Genomic DNA, 22,364 nt, shown 5'->3' with positions numbered 1-22,364 from the left:
CGGTGCAAGTATCTGTAGACAAAAAGGGGGAAAACTTAGGCTGGCTTTTAGGGACAGTTTTCAGTCACTGCAGGACTTTCCTGGAGGGTGTTCTAGGACACTCCCAGACTATCTCAGCTCCCTCCCCAGTGCACCATAGAATCTCCAAAATACTTCCATTCTAACAACTGGGAAATTGCGCTGTAATTATGTTTAGGTTTTGTTTCTCCACAAAATACTTTTTTTCCCCACAAAACAACTCTGTCCTTGAGAAGTGCTAAGCATGATGAAAATTTTCGGCAAGGAAGTGAGTTATCTTCAAAGATGAAGATGTACTATGGTGATAGTAAGCCAGAGTGAGGAGCCCTCAGCCTACGGGGCGCTTGTCAAACTGCGGTTGCTCCCCAGCCAAGTGTCCTCCTTCCCACCTCAGCCTCCTGGTCCTGTGCACAAGTTTCTCCACTATTTTTTATTCGTACACATTTAAAATAAAAATCTCAGCCTTTCTTTTGCAAACTTTGGTTCCTTGGGTCTGTATTTAAAAAATAATAAAAAATGGGCTTCAATTTTTTTTTTCTTTCAAATATAAAACTGTGCCAGGGACTATTTGGTGGTGGGGGGTGGTGGGGGATGGTTATATTTCACATGGCATTGGATGGCTAGGAGATTCTGTACTGATTTGAAGCTGAGAGAATTATGGGGTAGTTAGCTGGCCCCAGGCATCAAGTTCATCTGGGACCACCCACCTTTGTAACCAGAATTCCTCCTTTCTCTTTATCTGTCTGCTACCTAGTTGTCCTACAGTTCTCTCCATGACCCGAACTTGCCTGTAGTGGTCTGGGCAGGGTTCCAAAATAACTTTTCCCTCTGTTGTCCCAAAGCCCTCATTCCCTCAGTTTAGTGGTAATGGAAAGGTCCCTTCCATCCATCAAAAGCATTCTGTCTTAAAACTTTTCTCTGTCATTTGGCATTCCATCTCTTATATTATTCATGCATTGAAATCCCAGCTTCACTACATGCTGATTCTGAACAACCTAACCTCTCCCAGGAAATAACAGCTGTTGATATTTCAGCTGATGCTGCCTCCCTGAAACAAGCCTCTGTGCCTAGAAGTCTTGCAAAACCCAAGTGAATAGAGAAGGCTCACCGGATGGTCATGTTTTATGAACCAGAGACATTTTAATGCTCTATACAAAACCAAAGCTACATATCAAGTATCAGAACACAAATGCTTAAAAATTAAATCACATATATTTATACTTTAGAAATCACATTACCTAAAATGGACACAATGATCTCTGAAATGCGGATAGGCCTGGAGATTCCAGATTGCTTCAGTTCATTTGGCTGTCAATCTTCAGAGCATTCTCACTAACCACCTGCATCCTCACATAGGCCCAACAGTCTTATGCAACTGCCAGCTTGAACCCTTAGGTTCAGCAACAGTCCCACCTGCAGGGTGTTCAGGAGCAAGTTCATGAAGCGGTCCAAGTTCACTGAAGTCCAGGGGGGTGAGTTCTCAGGGTCTGCTGAGCCAAACCTCCTTTCATACAGATGAGGAAACCGAGGTCCAGAAGCAGTCCAGAGTTACAACAAAAGTTTGAATACAAAAATTCATGCTCAGTCCACAGCTTGTTACTCTAAAATCATTAGTCTGTATACAGTTTTCTTTATTGTGGGATGGGACCCAAGTTGCTCCCTGAAGAATACACAGTAGAAGGGAAGCACACAGAACGGAAGGGCATTGCAGACCGAAAGGGGAGACTGAACTCCGATACAATGACATATCCAGGAGAGTTCATCCATCCACTAAGCCACAAGCCCGGTTCTGTGAGACAGGATTATTAAGGGAGGGCGAATTACCAGGACAAACAGGCAGAACATGAGTAGTGTAGACTGAGCCTGATGGAGAAAGACTTGCAATATTCTCCTAGGGAACTTGGGGGGTATATCCTGCAGGCAGTGGGGAGTCAAAGGATTATGAACAATGGGATGGCTTTTATGAGAGGATTTCGGGGAAACTCAGGTTAACTCCCAACTTGTTGAGTAGAAGCAGCCATGAGACATGCATGTATGTGGGGATGAATGGCAGCTGGCTAGATATGCAAGAGGCCCGATCTGTGGAATGGGTAAAATAATTAAAACACAGGGATCAGTCACTCACTACAACATTCACTGCATGGCCTCTCTGTGTCCTAAGGTGCGGACGGAAGCTAGGACACAGCCATGAGTGAGACACACAACCTCTGCCTCTTGGAGCTCATGACTAAACTGGAGAGGGAGAGAAAACAGGCACTATAGAGTCATTTCAATGCTACAGAAGAGGAGCAGAGAGTCTCTGAGCACTTAGAAGAGGCTGACCTAGCAGGGGGGCTATGGAAAGCCTCCCTGTGTAAGTGATGCTTGAACCAAATTCTAAAGGATGGCAAGGACTTACCTGTGTGGGGTGGAATAGAGGGTTCCAAGTGGAGAAGACAGCAGCTCAGAGGTGCAAGGAGGAAGGTGGGAAGCAGGTGCAAAGCAAACACACAAAGGCATCAAGGCCCAGAGTGATCCAGGTTAAGACCCGAGAATGGCTTACGGATCCAAGAGATCAGACTGGCTACAGACAAGTCTGGGGAGATAAGGCACAACAGAGGACAAGACCACACCCAGCAATCCTCGACTAAACCAAGAAAATAAGCCTTAAAGCCAGCACCAAATGAGGGGTGCGGAGGGCAGGGTAATCAGCAAGAAAAACGCGGGATAAAACCAGTACATAAATGGAGCTGGACGTCCATGTTTTGATAACAATTCAGGAAAGTGTTTTTTCAGAAAACAGTGATCTCAAAAAAAAGAAAAAAAAGACTTACAAGTATCAAGTAAGCAGACTTAAATCTTAGAAAAATTATATATATATACAAAACTGAAGAAACATCAGTGACAAGAATAATGCAAAATGGTAACCATTAGTGCAATGCTACAAATGCTCATAGCTCTTCACAAACTGTGTTGCAAAGCAGTCTTTGTTTTTTGAATCATCCTTGTGTCAAAAGTATACAAATTTTGTTAAAGTCGACTCCATTACCAGCGATACTTTCACTGGTTTGTTACACAGATTAAAGTCGCGGTGCACCACTCTGTTATTCACCTGTAAGATAAAAGAACAAATTGTCCAAATGAACTGTAAAGCCCTCAAAAGCCTCTTAGTAAAGCCCACCAAAGGTGAGAGCAGAACTCTGACTGCATCAGGAAAAGCAAAGGTCACCCACATCCCAGCGAAGGCAGCGCTGTGGCTGGAAAGAGCACTGAAGTGTGCACAGCGTGCTCGGTCGCTTCAGTCGTGTCCCACACTTTGCAGCTCCATGGGCTGTAGCCCGCCAGGCTCCTCTGTCCATGGGATTCTCCAGGCAAGAATACCGGAATGGGTGGCCAGGCCCTTCTACAGGGGATCTTCCTGCCCCAAGGTTTGAACACTTGCCTCTCACGTCCTCTGCACTGGCAGGTGGGTTCTTTATCACTAGCGCCACCCAGGAAGCCCAAGTGTGCACAGACCTGGGTTCAAGTCTCAGCCTGGCCCTGGTAACATCAGGCAACCGTCTCTGAGCCTTGGTAACTTATGGTACCCTGAAAGGATTGGGTTATGTGATGTCCAAAGCATTCAATAGCTCTATGAATTCCAGGGCTGGTTGTAGGCTCGCCTACATCGGCTGCCTCATGAAGCTGTAAGGGCCTTTAACGCAAAGGTCACATACATTCGTTTTTGGACTTTCTTGCCAGTGTCTACTCAGCAAGGACTTTAAAAATGAAAAGTGTTCATACCATATGACCCAGCAATTCCACTTCTGGGTATATATCTGATAAAAGCAAAAACACTAATTTGAAAAGATACATGCACCCCAATGTTCATAGCAACATTATTTACAATTGCCAAGGTATGGAAGCAACCTAAATGTCTATCATCAGATGAATGGATAAAGAAGATGAGGTATATACACATGCGCACACATGCATACACACACACACACAGACAGAAACACTACTCAGCCATTAAAAAGTGAAACTTTGCCTTTTGCAGCAACATGAATAAACTTGGAGGGTATTATGCTAAGTGAAATAAATCAGAGAAAGATAAATACTGTATATCACCACTTTTAAGTGAAATCTAAAAAATACAACAAACTGGTGAATTAAAAAAAAAAAAAAGAGGGACTTCCCTGGCAGTCCAGTGGGTAAGACTCTGTGCTTCCACTACAGAGGACATGGGTTCAGTCCCTAGAAGGGGAACTAAGGGCCTGCCTGCTGAGTGGCCAGAAGCAGGCTCACAGCTGTAGAGAATAAACTAGAGGTTACCAGTGGGGACAGGAAAGTGGGGAGGGGCAAGATAGGGCTAGGGGTCAAAAAGAGTTCTGGAATTGAAGACGTATGTGAAATGAAGAGTTATAGAAATGAAGACGTGTGTGAAACATTTGAAAATTGTAAAGCACTATAGAATTTAAAGAATCTTTCATTCAATTAAAAAAATAAGCTTTCAATTAAAAAATGAATGCTGTTCAAAAAAGACTTAATGAACACCATTTGGCAAAATAATTTTTCAGTTAGCCTAACTAAAAGGAATTTCTACCTAGGTTAAATCTGTCTTTATTATTATATTCTTGAAACACTGACAAGAAACTATTTTATTAAAGAGAGAAATTGAATAATACAAGAGATTTGGGAATATGGTTGGAATGACTGTCAAAATCATATTTCTTCCCTTTAACACTCCCCCCTCGCCAAAAGCTTACCTCAAAATGAGGTGAAAAAGAATTCTGAAAGCTCTTAAGCATCATATGCAAAGCATTAACATTATATTTTTTTAAAGAAATAAAAATTGTTACCGTACCTTGGGAGGTAAGAAGTAAGTTCATTTAGTAACTAAGTTGTGTCTGACTCTTTGCGACCCTGAGGACTGTACCCCTCCAGGCTTCTGTCCCTGGAATTTCCCAGAGAAGAATACTGGAATGGGTTGCCATTTCCTTCTCCAGGGGATCTTCCTGACCCAGGGATCAAACCTTCTTCTCCTGCGTCTCCTGCGTTGGCAGGTGGATTCTTTACCACTGGGCCACCTGGGAAGCTCCTAAGGAGTAATACTGCGTGATTGTGATTAAGGCACGAGCTCTAAAAGCACTTTGGACTAGAAAGCCCAGGCTGCCACTTTCCTAGCTCTGCATTTGTAACAGGGGATGGGAATCAAAGCACCTGCCAGAGGGCTGTTGAAAAACTTAATGTATTAATATCTGTCAATTGCAAGGAACAGTAACTGGCACAGAGTGAGCTGTTCAGAACGTGCGAGTACTGCTGTTACTGTGCTCATTTACAACCTTTTCTAGTTAGCTCTCTTCAGAGATAAAACGCCCAGATTAAGAAGAAAATAACTCTTTGATCCTGATATGGTAAACCACTATCATCAGGCCCTCCTCCAAACTACAGTGTGTATATAAATCTGCTATAATTCCTGGCCCCTCATTCATTCACTGAACGTTCAGTATTGGCTACAAGCTGGGCAGACAAATGTAAGATAGTATTGGTCCTCAAAGAAGCCCTCCGGTTCTCCCCTCTTCCTGGGGGAGATAAATCAGGCTGGCAGGACCACAGTGCAGGCAGAACTTCCAAGCTCGCTAATAACCAACTCACTCGTGTTCCACTGAATGAAGTGTCACTGTCCGTTCTCCATTGGCGCCTGGCTCAGCCGTGACTTCTGCCACAGCCCTCTAAACTCACCAGCCCACTGGTTACAGGCCACTCCTGAACCCCCCTCATGCTTTCACGGCTGAAGGCAATCTTCTCATGAAGATGTTTTCATCAAGCGCATTAGCTTTAGACTGGATGGAGCGCGTGTTCACTTGGAATCTACTCACTATGGTAAAGAAGTCAGCGAGGTGCCACTTATTCCCATACTGCTTAAAGACTTCAGTCATCTCCTTGATCATCACAGAGCCAGTGCGGGGATCCCGTAAAGCGACATGATCTATAAAGGAAAAAAAAAAAGAACCACTTCATCCATTTCCCCCTCTACTTGTAGCAAACTTGCTCTTTGCTCCATAGTTAAAACCTAGAAAATGGCTTTGAACTGATAATACAGAAACACCGGCATTATGGAAAAGAATCTAAAAAAGAATATATGTGTGGGCTTAGTCGCTCAGTTGTGTCCGATTCTTTATGACCCCATGGACTGTAGATCGCCAAGGCTCTTCTGTCCATGGGGATTTTCCAGGCAAGAATACTGGAGTGGGTTGCCATGCCCTCCTCCACGGGTTCTTCCCAACCCAGGGATCAAACCCAGGTCTTCGTCATTGATGGCTCTCCCCATATGAGCCACCAAGGAAGCATTAAGATGGAGAATCCCCATGGACAGAGGAGTCTGATGGGCTAAAGTCCATGGGGTCGCAAAGAGTTGGACACAACTGAGTGACTAAGCAGAGACAGAAGACTTGTGTGACCAATTGCACACAACCCCTCAAGGGGAAACTTTTAAATATGCATTTTTTATCTAGCTTCAAAGTTTTCAAATATACACTAAAGTGGGAGGGAAAGTTGAATGGCCCCCCCGAATAATCATCCCTCAGATCAGAGTTATCAGTTTTTGTCATATTTGCTTTCCTTATCCCCTTTCTGGGCTTCCTAGGTGGCGCTGGTGGTAAAGAATGCCTGCCAAAGCAAGAGACGTAAGAGACGCAGGTTCAGTCCCTGGGTGGGGAAGATCCCCTGGAGGAGGGCGTGGCAACCCACTCCAGTGTTCTTGCCTGGAGAATCCCATGGACAGAGGAGCCTGGCGGGCTCCAGTCCACGCGTCGAAAAGAGCTGGACACACTGAGTGACTTGGCATGCATGTACACATCCCCTTTCTACCTTTTTATTGCTGACTTTTGCTCTAGCATTTTAAGCTAACCCTAAATATACCCATATGGAATTTATTTGGGGGTATTCAAGGGTTTGACTACTGAAATTATGCTTATTATTCGATTGAAAAACACAAAATACGTCTGTATAGTGTGGAAGGACTGTGAAAATGGCACCCTCTCATAGTAAACCTGGGTTGGAACACAAAAAAACACAGGACATGTTTGCAACATCAGGGTATGCAAAGGTTTCTTACAAAAGGCATACGCCATAAAAGACAAAAGTCAATAAACTGGAGTAAAAACATAAAACGCTTGCTTTGCAGCAGGCAAGAATTCTACTACTGAATCACCACTGAATGCTTATAAAACTTTTGCTTTTTGAAAGACATCTTTAAGAAAAGGAAAAGCCAGTCACAAAGTGGGAGAGAATATTTGTAACTTGTACCAGAGAAAGGACTAGTATTCAGAATATACGTAACTTAATAAGAAAACAACCCAGTGCAATACCGGGCAACAGGAGATGCGTGAATGGCCAACAGGCACGTGAACAGATGGTCCAAAAAAGGCCATACAAATAGAAAGAAAAATATTCTTATTTATTTTTTTTATTTTTGATCATGCCACTGGGCTTGTGGGATCTTAGTCCCCAAACCAGGGATTGAACCTGTGCCCTCAGCAATGAGGGCACGGAGTCCTAACCACTGGACCACCAGGGAGGTCCCTCATTCTTAAATAACCAGTTACTACCAGGCTGTGTGTCCCTGTTGGGCACTGCATGACTTCTCAACTTAGGACACCACAATGGTGCTTGCTCTTTCTCCCATGCACATCAATCTATAAAGCACAGATAATTTTTTTCAGAAAGATTTCTGGGAAGGCCCTGGTGATCCTGTGGTTAAGACTCTGCACTTCCATTGCCAAGGGCCCAGGTTCAATCCAGGGTCGAGGAACTAAGATCCCACAAGCGTCACAGAGAGGCAAAAAAAAAAAAAGGATTTTCAAAAATCAGTAGGAATAACCTAAACCCTCTGGATGAATGTCTATCTTCAAGCCTCACTATCCTACCTGCTTGGGTGGGATATACAATGAAATAATCACTGAATGTAGGCAGCCTCTTCTTCTCTGATCCATCATCCAAGTCCATGGGTTCATCATCTGTTTCAACACCACTGTCTCTTCTCTCTGTTTTTTGAGGAATGAAAATACAAACTACAATAATATACCATTGACATGAATAACCTTTAATAAAAGTCACAAGAAGCTTGTATCTCCACAAGAGAAATAATTAAAACCAAAGTTACATAAATCAGAAATTAGTCCCACAAGCCAACTAGAATCACATGAATGATGGGACATCCCCCAGAAAATTGTCCACCTCTCCCCTAGAATTTGAGGCTCTCAGATACACCTAATGATTTTAATGGCTTAGACCTTCCTCAACTCCCATGGATGGAGGAGACTGGTAGGCTGCAGTCCATGGGGTCGCTAAGAGTCGGGCACGACTGAGCGACTTCACTTTCACTTTTCACTTTCATGCATTGGAGAAGGAAATGGCAACCCACTCCAGTATTCTTGCCTGGAGAATCCCAGGGACAGAGGAGCCTGGTGGGCTGCCATCTATGGGGTCGCACAGAGTTGGACACGACTGAAGCGACTTAGCAGCAGCAGCAGCAGCAGACCTTCCTCAGACTAAATTAACCATCCTAGCCAGGTAAGCTGTCACTCCATCCCTTTCTCCCAGCTCAAAGTCCCTAGTATGCTATATAATGTAAGATACATCAGCTAAGGGTCTGAGGTATCTTCAGTTATATTATTTAATATAATTATTAAAAAATAATTTTTTAAAACTTACTTTTCTTTCCTCAATCATCAACATGAGAATTTTCTGGAAAGAGAATGATACAAAGACATCTCCACTTACCTCCTCTGCAAGCCTGGATTATAAAGATTTTTGGTTTCTCTTGAAGTGCTGGACAATTTTTATTGTTAAACATTTCAAAAATGTCTTCCAGGCTGACTTTTTCACCGTCTTTCATTTTGATAAAACCTTCTTCTCCATGGGACATAAGAGTAACAAGGCAACAGCCAATGTCATCTTTAAATTCATTTAGTTCATCACGAAATGATGTTATTTTTCCAAGTAAGTCCTATAAAATAACATATTAAAAAGAACTGTATATACATATATATTATATATGTATAATATATAATACAGATAAATATATAAAAAGAAGTAGAAAAAACAGAAATCCCAGAGATGGCTTCTTCACAAAGTGAATCAATGAGATGACAAATATGAAAATACCTACATCTCTTATAGTGTCAGTATTACTTATCACTTCCCTTTTGGTTGCTATCAGACTTCGTATGATTTATTCTTTTACCAATGGTGGTTCTTGTTTGACAAAATTATGGTGCTTCTGATTCTCTACCACAAAACATAAGAAAACTACAGTTCCCCAAAGAATTAATGTATTTAAATGCTGCATTATTAATTATTTTATTGATTTATTTTTAATTAATTAATTTATTTTAATTGGAGGCTAATTACCTTACAATATTATAGTGGTTTCTGTCATACATTGACATGAAACAGCCATGGGTGTACATGTGTTTAACTTATTTTAATAAAAAATTATTTTATAAAATTAATACCCTCAGTAAGCTAGAAATGGCAAGGAATGGAGGAGTCTACCCAATCATATCCACTTGCCAGAATCTATCAAGAGGCATCAGCAGAATCAATGCCCCTATAAAGACAAGCAAGAGAGGAATGGCTGCTCTCACCATGTTGTAACAAAGATCCTGGCCATTTCAATACAGTACAGCAAAAGTTAAATGAGGTATAAATACTGGAAACAAAGACTCATTGCTGCTAAGTCACTTCAGTCGTGTCCGACCCTGTGCGACCCCATAGACGGCAGCCCACCAGGCTCCCCTGTCCCTGGGATTCTCCAGGCAAGAACACTGGAGTGTGTTGCCATTTCCTTCTCCAATGCATGAAACTGAAAAGTGAAAGTGAGGTCGCTCAGCCGTGTCGGACCCTCAGCGACCCCATGGACTGCAGGCTTCCAGGCTCCTCCATCCATGGGATTTTCCAGGCAAGAGTACTGGAGTGGGGTGCCAAAGACTCATTACTTACAAATAATATGACTTTCTAGAAATATATTCAATTAAAACCTACTAAAAGTAGAGATCTGCAAGTTGACCAGATACAAACTTAATTTACAAAGACCTTGGTTCAGTTCAGTCGCTCAGTCATGTCCAACTCTTTGCGACCCCATGAATCGCAGCACACCAGGCGTCCCTGTCCATCACCAACTCCCGGAGTTCACTCAGACTCACGTCCATCGAGTCAGTGATGCCATCCAGCCATCTCATCCTCTGTCGTCTCCTTCTCCTCCTGCCCCCAATCCCCCCCCAGCATCAGAGTCTTTTCCATTGAGTCAACTCTTCGAATGAGGTGGCCAAAGTATTGGAGTTTCAGCTTCAGCATCATTCCTTCCAAAGAACACCCAGGGCTGATCTCCTTTAGAATGGACTGGTTGGATCTCCTTGCAGTCCAAGGGACTCTCAAGAGTCTTCTCCAACACCACAGTTCAAAAGCATCAATTCTTCAGCACTCAGCCTTCTTCACAGTCCAACTCTCACATCCATACATGACCACAGGAAAAACCATAGCCTTGACTAGACGGACCTTTGTTGGCAAAGTAATGTCTCTGCTTTTGAATATGCTATCGAGGTTGGACATAACTTTCCTTCCAAGGAGTAAGCGTCTTTTAATTTCATGGCTGCAGTCACCATCTGCAGTGATTTTGGAGCCCAAAAAAATAAAGTCTGACACTGTTTCCACTGTTTCCCCATCTATTTCCCAGGAAGTGATGGGACCGGATGCCATGAACTTCGTTTCCTGAATGTTGAGCTTTAAGCCAACTTTTTCACTCTCCACTTTCACTTTCATCAAGAGGCTTTTTAGTTCCTCTTCACTTTCTGCCATAAGGGTGGTGTCATCTGCATATCTGAGGTTATTGATATTTCTCCCGGCAATGTTGATTCCAGCTTGTGCTTCATCCAGCCCAGCACTTCTCATGATGTACTCTGCATATAAGTTAAATAAGCAGGGTGGCAATATACAGCCTTGACGTACTCCTTTTCCTATTTGGAACCAGTCTGTTGTTCCATGTCCAGTTCTAACTGTTGCTTCCTGACCTGCATACAGATTTCTCAAGAGGCAGGTCAGGTGGTCTGGTATTCCCATCTCTTTCAGAATTTTCCACAGTTTATTGTGATCCACACAGTCAAAGGCTTTGGCATAGTCAATAAAGCAGAAATAGATGTTTTTCTGGAACTCTCTTGCTTTTTCCATGATCCAGCGGATGTTGACAATTTGATCTCTGGTTCCTCTGCCTTTCCTAAAACCAGCTTGAATATCAGGAAGTTCACGGTTCACATATTGCTGAAGCCTGGCTTGGAGAATTTTGAGCATTACTTTACTAGCATGTGAGATGAGCGCAATTGTGCAGTAGTTTGAGCATTCTTTGGCATTGCCTTTCTTTGGGATTAGAATGAAAACTGACCTTTTCCAGTCCTGTGGCCACTGCTGAGTTTTCCAAATTTGCTGGCATATTGAGTGCAGCACTTTGACAGCATCATCTTTCAGGATTCGAAATAGCTCAACTGGAATTCCATCATCTCCACTAGCTTTGTTTGTAGTGATGTTTTCTAAGGCCCACTTGACTTCACATTCCAGGATGTCTGGCTCTACGTCAGTGAGCACACCATCGTGATTATCTGGGTCGTGAAGATCTTTTTTGTACAGTTCTTCTGTGTACTCTTGCCACCTCTTCTTGATATCTTCTGCTTCTGTTAGGTCCATACCATTTCTGTCCTTTATTGAGCCCATCTTTGCATGAAATGTTCCCTTGGTATCTCTAATTTTCTTGAAGAGATCTCTAGTCTTTCCCATTCTGTTGTTTTCCTCTATTTCTTTCCATTGATCGCTGAGGAAGGCTTTCTTATCTCTTCTTGCTATTCTTTGGAACTCTGCATTCAGATGCTTATATCTTTCCTTTTCTCCTTTGCTTTTCGCTTCTCTTCTTTTCACCGCTATTTGTAAGGCCTCCCCAGACAGCCATTTTGCTTTTTTGCATTTCTTTTCCATGGGGATGGTCTTGATCCCTGTCTCCTGTACAATGTCATGAACCTCATTCCATAGTTCATCAGGCACTCTATCTATCAGATCTAGGCCCTTAAATCTATTTCTCACTTCCACTGTATAATCATAAGGGATTTGATTTAGGTCATACCTGAATGGTCTAGTGGTTTTCCCTACTTTCTTCAATTTAAGTCTGAATTTGGTAATAAGGAGTTCATGATCTGAGCCACAGTCAGCTCCTGGTCTTGTTACAAAGATCTAGAGTTCCCTAATTACCCAGGAATAAAACATTTAAACTGGATAATGGAAAAGGGATCCTTTGAAGGTCATAACAAAAGTAAAACATTACCTAGGAATAAACCTAACAAGAAATGAACATTATCTAAGTGAATAAAATTATTTAAAAAATCTTCAGTGAAGAGGCAACATAAAATATGACAGCCTGAAGTTTCTGATCGAGATGACTCAATACTATTAATTTGTCAATTAACTCCAAATTAATCTCTAGTCAATGTCATATGAGTTAAAACCTCAAGGGATTTCTGTGAAACTGGATGGTTCTCAAGGTCACAGAAAACAGATGCTCAGGAATAGCAAGGTACTGAAGAATAGCAAAGAACATTCAGAAGTAAGAAACAAAGGCAAACAAATAAAAACAAACAAAAAAAACAATGAACGGGAGGTAGATCATCTCAGCTGTCCAAAAGCACTATAAAATCAGGGTGAACAAAACATGGATATAGCAGCATGTTGCTGCCGCTGCTAAGTTGCTTGTCTTGTCCAACTCTGTGCGACCCCATAGACAGCAGCCCACCAGGCTCCGCCATCCCTGGGGTTCTCCAGGCAAGAACACTGGAGTGGGTTGCCATTTCCTTTTCCAGTGCATGAAAATGAAAAGTGAAAGTGAAGTCGCTCAGTCGTGTCCGACTCTTTGCAACTCCATGGACTGCAGCCTACCTGGCTCCTCCATCACCAGCATAAGTATAAACAAATATATGAATACATATTTTAGAATCCAGAAATCAATCCAAATACACATACAGGGATTTAATATATGACAAGAATGGAATTTCATGTATGTGGGGAAAGGATGTATCACCAACAAATGAGAACTGGCTTGGAAATAAAGTTAGACCTCCCACCTCACTGTTTCAGTGAGCAGAAGGCTAACCTTAACTATAAAGATATTATAGAAAAATAATTTAAAAAATGTTTAACTGGGGGGCTTCCCTCTTGGCTCAGTGGTAAAGAATACGCCTGCCAATGCAAAAGATCAGGGTCTGACACCTGATCTGGGAACCCACATGCCAAGGAGCAACTATACCCATCTGCCACAACTACTGAGCCTGTGCTCCAGAGCCCGGGAGCCCCCGCACTGAAACCCACATGCCCTAGAGCCTGTGCTCTGCAACAAGAGAAGTCACAGCAGTGAGAAGTCCACGCCCTGCAACCAAAAGTAGCCCCGCTCACTGCAACTAGAGAAAGCCTGCACAGCAACGAAGACCCAGGGCGGCCAAAAATAAATAATAAATTTTAAGCTGGGAAATCATGGGGTTTAATCAAGACAGAAAAACCAAGAAGCTGACAAAAAGAAAGACTGACAAGTTTACAGCAAAAACTTCCATATGACTTGAGGCAACAAAAAGTCAAAAGGCAAGTAACAAGGCAGGAGAAAAATATCTGCAGTCTATTTTGTCTAAAATTCAGCAAAAAGAACTACAGAATAAGAAAAGAAAATCCAGTAAGAAAAAAGGGCAAAGGATATAAACAGGTAATTCACAGAAGGGAAAATAATGACCAAAAGATGTTCAACCATGCTACTACAGTCAAGAAAATGAAAGTGAAATAATTTTACCAGTAAGATTGCTAATTATTTACAAATAAATGTTGACAGGATGTAGAGAAAGAAGTTACTTCTGGACCTTTGGGAGAATAAACCAGAAAAACATTGGCAATTATCTGTCACCTGAATGGAAAAGATGGATTTAAAAAAAAATCACATAACACAGAAGAAATTCTGGTACAATCCATGGAAAACATGAAGGAGTCTGCTTTTAACTTTGAAACAAAATCTAAATTTATCGAGTACTTACTATAGGCCAGCTATTATCCTGAGAACTTTAACATAAAGCAGTTCATTTCATCCTGACCCCAGCCCTACATAATAAATTAGAGAGAAGAAAGCCGTCCATTAATTTCAGGCAGAATTTCTAGACAATTACCCTGCTATGGACATTTTGTGTCAGGAACTCTTTGCCTTGGGGGCTGTCCTGTGCATCCTCATATGTTCAGCCACACCCTCGGTTCTACCTTGGCATCTACACTAATGCCAACAGTACCCTCCAACGATGAAAAACAAAAACGTCTCTGTGCACTGGCATGAGTGCACGCTGAGTCATGTCCGACTCTGTGATCCCGTGGACTGTGGTCCGCCAGGCTCCTCTGTCAGTGGGACTCTCTAGCCGAGAATACTGGAGTGGGTTGCCATTTCCTTTTCGTGGGGATCTTTCCAACCCAGGGATCGAACCCGCGTCTCTTGTGTCTCCTGCATTGGCAGGTGGGTTCTTTACTGCTGTGCTACCTGGGAAGCCCAAAAATGTCTCCAGACAGTGTCAGAAGTAGCCCCCAGGGGGGACAAAGTCACCCCCAGTTGAGGATTAGACTAACAACTGGTAAGAGACAGGACTCCACCCCTGTTGGCCTGTGCTGTTTTCCTGGTCCTCCTGCTATGCTGTTCCTTCATATTCACTAGCAATGACTCCTGGGGTCTATGAAGGACTCTCCTCTGTTACTAATCCAAAGCATGGGCAGGGCTAGACCTGGACTCAGCTGCAGGCAGAGGGTCACAATGAAGCTCCCACCCATCCACCACCGCTCTTCCCCTTCATCTTCTTCTCTGTCATCTAGTTAAATCACAATGCAGTTTTGCCCAGGGCTCTCAGTAATCCCTCTCCATACCTGCTCAATGCAAACTTCCAAAGAAAAGCAAGGAGAGATAAGAAAGCCTTCCTCAGTGATCAATACAAAGAAACACGGAAACAACAGAATGGGAAAGACTAGAGAGCTCTTCAAGAAAATTAGAGACACTAAGGGAATATTTCATGCAAAGATGGGCACAATAAAGGACAGAAACGGTATGGACCTAACAGAAGCAGAAGATATTAAGAGGAGGTGGCAAGAATACACAGAAGAACTGTACAAAAAAGATCTTCACGACCCAGATAATCACGATGGTGTGATCACTCAACTAGAGCCAGACCTCCTGGAATGTGAAGTCAAGTGGGCCTTAAGAAGCATCACTACGAACAAAGCTAGTAGAGGTGATGGAATTCCAGTTGAGCTATTCCAAATCCTAAAAGATGATGCTGTGAAAGTGCTGCACTCAACATGCGAGCAAATTTTGAAAATACAGCAGTGGCCACAACTGGAAAAGGTCAGTTTTCATTCTAATCCCAAAGAGAGGCAATGCCAAAAAATGTTCAAAATACTGCACAATTGCACTCATCTCACAGGATAGCAAAGTAATGCTCAAAATACTCCAAGCCAGGCTTCAACAGTATGTGAACTGAAAACTTCCAGACGTTCAAGCTGGATTTAGAAAAGGCAGAGGAACCAGAAATCAAATTGCCAACATCTGTTGGATCATCAAAAAAGCAAGAGAGTTCCAGAAAAACATCTGCTTTATTGACTGTGCCAAAGCCTTTGACTGTGTGGATCACAACAAACTGTGGAAAAATTCTTAAAGAGATGGGAGTACCAGACCACCTTACATGCCTCCTGAGAAATCTGTATGCATGTCAAGAAGCAACAGTTTGAACCACACATGGAACAGCAGACTGGTTCCAAATTGGGAAAGGTGTACATCAAGGCTGTATATTGTCATCCTGCTTATTTAACTTATATGCAGAGTACATCATGTGAAATGCCAGGCTAGATGAAGCACAAGCTGTAATCAAGATTGCCAGGAGAAATATCAATAACTTCAGATATGCAGATGACACCACCTTATGGCAGAAAGTGAAGAAAAACTAAAGAGCCTCTCGATGAAAGTGAAAAAGGAGAATGAAAAAGCTGGCTTAAAACTCAACATTCAAAAAATGGAGATCATGGCATCCGGTCCCATCACTTCATGGCAAATAGATGGGGAAACAATGGAAACAGTGACAGACTTTATTTTCTTGGATTCCAAAATCACTGTGGATGGTGACTACAGCCATGAAATTAAAAGACACTAGATCCTTGGAATGAAAGTTATGACCAACCTAGATAGCATATTAAAAAGTAGAGACGTTTACTTTGCCAACAAAAGTCCATCTAGTCAAAGCTATGTTTTTTCCAGTTGCCATGTATGGATGTGAGAGTTGGACTATAAAGAAAGCTGAGCGGGAAGAATTGATGCTTTTGAACTGTGGTGTTAGAGAAGACTCTTGTAAGTCCCCCTTGGACGGCAAGGAGATCAAACCAGTCAATCCTAAAGGAAATCAATCTTGAATATTCATTGGAAGAGCTGATGCTGAAGCTGAAACTCCAATACTTTGGCCACCTGATGCAAAGAGCTAACTCATTGGAAAAGACCCTGATGCTGGGAAAGATTGAAGGCAAAAGGAGAAGAGGATGACAGAGGATGAGATGGTTGGATGGCATCACCAACTCAATGGACATGAGTTTGAGCAAGCTCCAGGAGTTGGTGATGGACAAGGAAGTCTGGCATGCTGCAGTCCATGGGGTCGCAAAGAGTCGGACATGACTGAGCAACTGAACTGAACGGAACACGACAAAAGCTCCTACATCCATAAGGGAAGCTCGGTTAGATTTCATCAGGACATTCAGGTCCATCACCCAGCAGGCCCTGGTTCTAACCAGGTAATAAAACTCAGTTTTTTTAAAGAAGAAAAGAAGATTATAATATCCAAGCTACAAATTTTCCTTTTCTTTTTTTGCCATGTCACAGGACATGTGGGATCTTCGTTACTGACCAGGGATGGAACCCGAGCTCCCTGCAGTGGAAGCACAGAGTCTTAACCAATGGACCACCAGGAGAGTCCCAAGCTACAAATGTTCACTTTTGTTTTTAACTTGGTACCATTTTGTCAGGATCGATGCACAACGTCGGTTCGAACTTGCACTCCTTAAGCCAATCCTTCATCAGTTGGACATCCTGGTGAGCTCCTAGCCTGTTCTTCTTCACACACATGAGGAAGGCCTTCCGCCTGCCACTTAGGTCGTAACGGTACTGTTTGCAAGGAAAGCCAAGAAACAATGTTAAAACCAAACTGAATCCAAATGTGCCTTATATGTGAAACGAGTTTAACACTGACTACCTCTCTCGTCATGACTTCCTTTATAATTCTTTCAAATACCTCTGTCAAACTTGGACCAACAGGCAATCTCATCTCTAAATCCTATACATAGCCATAACTACGTTTAAGGAAAGTGGGAAATGGTAAATGACATAACTACATGGTGTAAAGAAAACGCAGTTATGGAAATCCAGAAGGTGGGGTATTCTACAGGACAAATAACCTGGCTTCATCAACAAACAAGAGAAGAGGTTAAAGGAAAGGTATTGTAAATAAAGAGTGTTAAAAGACAGGCCTTCAAATGTATTTGTTTGAATCAGAGCCTAACTCAAGCAAGCCAACTGTACAAGGCACTGGAAGCAGCCAAGGACATCTGTAGGCTAACTGCATCTCTACCGAGATGAGGGCGTTTGTTTCTAGGCTTGCTAAATACATACTCAGGTATTGTATGTATGAAAGTGATAAGATATCCACGTGTGGGAGAGGGTTGCTTTAAAATAACAGGGTCGAGGGAGCAGATGAAACAAGATTGGCTACATGGCTAATTGTTGAAGTAGGACTCTAGGAAGGCGGGGCTGGAGTTTGGGGATTCATTTTTCTCTTCTACTTTAGCTTATGTTTTAAATGTTCATAATAAAACAAACAGAAGAGAGTCAGAAGCCAGCAATTTATGTAGTTGCACAAGGCCAAACAACCTGCGGTGCCCTGATCTGTAAAATGGAGATACTAACCATACTTACCTAATTCGGTTCATGCATGCAAAGTGGTTTTAACTGGCGAATATTTTGCTTTTTCTATTTATAACAGAAAGCAGAAAGATGTGACCACTTGAGACAACCACAGATGTTCATTTTCAGCCCAACAAAAGCAGCACAAAAACCTTCAAATGGTGTCTAAATACTATCTGAACTGATTAAGTGTGTGCGTGCACTAAGTTGCTCAGTCGTGTCCAACTCTGCAACCCCATGAACTGTAGCCTGTCAGACTCCGCTGTCCATGGGGATTCTCCAGGCAAGAATACTGGAGTGGGTTGCCATTTCGTACTCCTGGGGATCTTTCCCACTCAAGGATCTAACCCACATCTCTTGCATCTTCTGCATTGCAGACGGATTCTTTACCACTTGAGCCGGCAGGGAAGCCAGCTAACATGCAGCATTAGAATAAAAGTCCAGATACTTACCAATTCACCGTCCACACAGTCATAGCTTCTCTTTAGAATCTTTCGTGGAATCACTGAATGAATTTTCGTGGAAAGACAAAACAGAAAAGAGCATTTTTTTTTTCACTTTTCTCTTTTTAATTATGATCTGTAGTGGTTCCTGTTAACAGAAAGCAACTCTCAAGAAAAACAGTCGCCTCTTTTGTTTTGGGGCCCAGCAGGCTTCAATCTCGTTTCAGAACAGGTTTCCAGGATCATGAAAACCCTCTCCCAAACTCATGAGAACAGAAACTTAACAGAACTCCTTTAGTCCTCAGTCAGGTTCAGAGGCAGGGAGAGGCAGGCCAGAGATGAAAAGGATAAGGACCAATGAGCATTACTGAACATGAACCTCCAGAAAAGGAGACCAAGGCTCTGATAAAGAGACAAATGAAGTTAAAGACCCCATTTGATGTTTTAATTAAACAAACAGCATTCAAATATTTTGGAGGTACCTACAGTGTGCAGTCATGATACTGTGTAGTTTGGTTGGTTCTGAAAAACCAAAAAAAAAAAAAACCACCCACTTTACCAAGTGCAAGAGATTCACAGTCTAAAGCATGATAACTAAGCATGGAGAGACAGTATAAGAGCTGTGCAGATGCAGTCAAAGGAGAATCAAAGGCTTCCCGGGGCCAGTATTCTACCCACAGGCCATGTTTTGTGGTGGTTTTCGGTGGTCACCCATTACAAATTCAAATGTCAGCAAAGCAACATACTTGGAACTCAATCAGATCATAAGCACGGGAGAACAGACCCCAGCCATAGTATATTTTGGTGTGTACCTCAACACGTCCAATCTAAGTGCTACTTTCTCTTTCTCCTCTTTCTCACTCTCTCTTTCATCTCTCTACATAAGTATACACAAACTGCCTCATATATTATACACACATACAGTTGTTAAATTTACCAGGGGAAACCCTAACCTCCCCCAGCTTGGTACGTTTCCTGCTCCTAAACCACATCTTCCCAGATTTATGGCAAATGTTCTAACGGTATATTCAAACACTGAGTTTCTCACTGCATCATCTAAAAACCTTCTCCATCATAACCACCCGGAGGTAAGTGTTCAAAAATGCACCTCAGTCTTGCTGAGTCAATCTGGATTTCTCAGCCCGTCCCAGAATGGTAAACCCTGATGGCTGCTTTGGACTGGTCACTTGGATTCCGTGCCTGGGAACTCTCTCTCTTCTTCCCGCTGACTCCCGGGCTCCCACCCTCCGCCGCTGGTTCTCTCCGTCCCTCGAGGCCCTCGTCCTTCTTGCTCCGCCTCCCCCAACGCCCATCACTGATACTCTGTCCCCCGCCGCTCACCTGGGCTCCGGGGCCAAACCCGGCCCTCACCTAGGGTCCTCCCCTCGCCAGTCTCCCCCTCCCTAGTTCAGTACCCACCCCACCCCCGCCCCTGCCCCAATCCAGGAATCCCCGGGCGGCGGGGGCCAAACCCCGCGGTCCCGAGCACCCCCTCCTCCGGGAATCCCCGCGCACTCACCAGGGCAGTCGGTGGGGGCGCTCTGCCAGCGCGGCAGCAGGTCTGCGCGGGGTAGCAGCTCCAGCACCTGGACAAGGACGCGCTTGGCGACGGCCGCCGGGTAGTAGTGCTTGGCAAGAAGCTTGGCCAGCCCCGACGGGCTGTGGCCCTCCAGCTCCAGCTTCACCTGGCTCACGGGCGGCTCCACTTTCTTAAGGTGGTCGCGGAAGCTGCGCAGCTCCTGCGAGGAAAGCAAGTCCAGGGTCTCCTGCAAGCGGCTCTGCAGCTCCTCTGTGGTCGGCGAGATCTTCGGAGGCGCCGGCTGACCGTCTGACCCCGAGCGCCGGCCGCTTCCCAGGCTCCCCTCCATTGTCCCCCAGCGATGCTGAAGCGCCCGGGCAGAAGAGACCTATCTGAACCCCGCGCGCCACACACGCCTCCCGCTTCTCCTCTTTGTTTTGAAAACTGGAGGCGTTTCCGCTCGCCCAGCGAGCCTGACCAGGGCGGCCTGGAAGCTCCCGCCTTCCCCGCGCTGGCCCAGGCCCCGCCCCCGACCCGGAGCCACGCCCCGCTCCGCCCACAAGAGTTCGTCCACGGTTTAACCCTTGGAGCCTGGGTTGGGAAGGCTGAGTGGTGCCCGCCCGGCAAGGCTCCTACATGGTTCTCTGCCTTGGCAGCACGTTAGAATCGCTAGGGGGACTTTTGACATTACTCACGCCCAGGCCACAACCTAACCTGATTACACTAGACCCTCTGGGTGGCCGACCCAGGTACTAGTGGTTTTTAAAGCTTCCCAGGTGATTCCAACCTGCAGCCAAGTTTGAGAACCACCGATCTTAGAGCGTCTATCAGCTACCTAAGCCAGTCCCCAAGGAGCAGGGGAAAACTTGGAAACTGAAAAAACACCTACAGATTATGGAATCGAGCCAGCTTTTTTAGGGGACTTGGTGACAAAGCGAGTTTTTTTAGAGGACCTGGTGACAAAAAACTAGTAATTTGAAGGCAGTAAGATGTCGGAAATGCACTGTTCAGCCTGAGGGGTGTGAAAGGAGCACTGCCTTGGGGAGCACTTCGCAGCTTTGCAACCACCCTCTTCCTCCTATTCCTGTTCCCTGACTTGATAGGGCTCTCAGGAAATGATGACTCATTTAAACCATGGTCTGCCTCAAAATTACTTACCCTTTCAAACAGTTGGTGAAAGAATCTCAGGACCTGAGTCGTGACTCAATTAAACCAACTGTAAACAATCATTTTGGAGACCATCAGAGAACTGTGAATATGGGCTGGGTACCGAACGATAAGCAAAAAAACTGTTAACTGTTTTTCTGGTGGGGTAATAACATGGTACTTACTGAAGAAAAATGTCCTTGAATTTTAGAGATGCATATTGAAATATGGAAGGGTGAAATGGTATGATGCCTGGGATCTGCTTTTAAAAGCTTCATTGCAGAATAAAGGAAGTAGTGGGGAGAGGGGAGAGACAAGCAGCAGTGAGTAAACTCTGATGATTGCTCCATTTGAATGATGTTGAGTGAGGGGCAGTGTACTATTTACTTTTTTGATTGATTGAGCTGTTTCATAATATACTCTTGGAAACAGTATAGCAGCTTGAAAGCTTGGCTTCAGTTCTTTTTGCCTCCTGCCTTACTAGGCCTTATCTCTAGCTGCCAGATGACTGTTCACTCCCACAAAGCCCCCGCCCCAAAATAATTTGCTTTAACTCTGGGGCAGTTAAGAACAAATCAAATTTTTTTAATAAAAAAAAAAAAAAAAAAAAAGGAGGTGGGGTGGGCACTGGGCAGTGTTTCCAAAGTCAGCTGAAGCTCACTACCCACTCCCTGCCTGAACCTCAATACTTGTGGGAGACAGTGGGAGAGGAAAAAAATTCTTGGAGCCTGGGATATGCAGACCCCAGGGGCCTTCACTCTTAAGAGTCAGATTTCATAAAGGCGAATTTCAGTTTTACCCCACTTTTAGAGAAAATGAGATGATTTCTCCAAATTTTAAGATGATATGCCCCCAAAAGAAAAAATGAGGAGCGGGGAAGGGGACTCTGGTAGCTGAAATTCATCAGTGTGTATAAGATGAGCAAATTTGTACTGGATGAAGCCTGCACCTCTGGGCCTCATCCCTGCTCCTCCCCTCCCAAGTCCCTGGCAGGGCCCTCACTGGCTCTAGGCTCCCAGAGCCCAAGATGAGGGTTGGTCAAGGGAGACTGAAGAGGCCAAGAAACCTGAACATCTTGCCTCAGAGGCTAAGTAAGTCCTTAGGCAGCAGACGCCCCAGCCACCATCTGGGCTAAGCTGCCCGCCCTGCATTCCTGCCCCAGGGCCACCACTGCCACCTCTAAGTACTTCCCGCTTGCCCAGCACACAGCCTCACACACAGCACGCCAAGC

At 43.9% G+C, this 22,364-nt stretch overlaps 1 protein-coding gene across 2 annotated transcripts; it reads right to left on the bottom strand.

Annotated features, from left to right (window-relative positions):
• Positions 1–1,133: 1,133 nt before the first annotated feature.
• LOC102276247 (caspase-14) lies at positions 1,134–21,586 on the bottom strand. 2 transcript variants are annotated; one of them, XM_005909648.3, is made up of 7 exons: positions 19,988–21,586; positions 18,478–18,530; positions 17,081–17,230; positions 8,764–8,989; positions 7,908–8,024; positions 5,859–5,968; positions 1,134–3,109 (listed from the first exon to the last, which is right to left on the bottom strand). In XM_005909648.3, the coding sequence occupies exons 1-7, from the start codon at positions 20,334–20,336 to the stop codon at positions 3,008–3,010; spliced, it is 1,107 nt and encodes a 368-aa protein (XP_005909710.2). In that variant the 5' UTR covers positions 20,337–21,586; the 3' UTR covers positions 1,134–3,007. The 2 variants fall into 2 exon arrangements, with proteins under 2 accessions (XP_005909710.2, XP_070216650.1); XM_070360549.1 differs by lacking the exon at positions 17,081–17,230.
• Between the last annotated feature and the right edge of the window lie 778 nt (positions 21,587–22,364).

This window comes from Bos mutus, chromosome 22 (genome assembly GCF_027580195.1).
Source record: "Bos mutus isolate GX-2022 chromosome 22, NWIPB_WYAK_1.1, whole genome shotgun sequence".
NCBI lineage: Eukaryota > Metazoa > Chordata > Mammalia > Artiodactyla > Bovidae > Bos > Bos mutus.
The sequence above is the reverse complement of the archived record's forward strand: the minus strand, read 5'-3'. Positions and strand labels throughout refer to the sequence as shown.

Bases quoted from the DNA above. Each gene is read 5' to 3' on its own strand.
- LOC102276247 (XM_005909648.3), bottom strand. From the start codon at position 20,336: ATGGAGGGGAGCCTGGGAAGCGGCCGGCGCTCGGGGTCAGACGGTCAG. The intron at 18,531-19,987 runs GTGAGTGCGCGG...AAATTCATTCAG, and splicing joins CGCCCCCACCGACTGCCCTG to TGATTCCACGAAAGATTCTA. The intron at 8,990-17,080 runs GTACCAAGTTAA...GTTATTTTATAG, and splicing joins GCATCGATCCTGACAAAATG to GACTTACTTGGAAAAATAAC.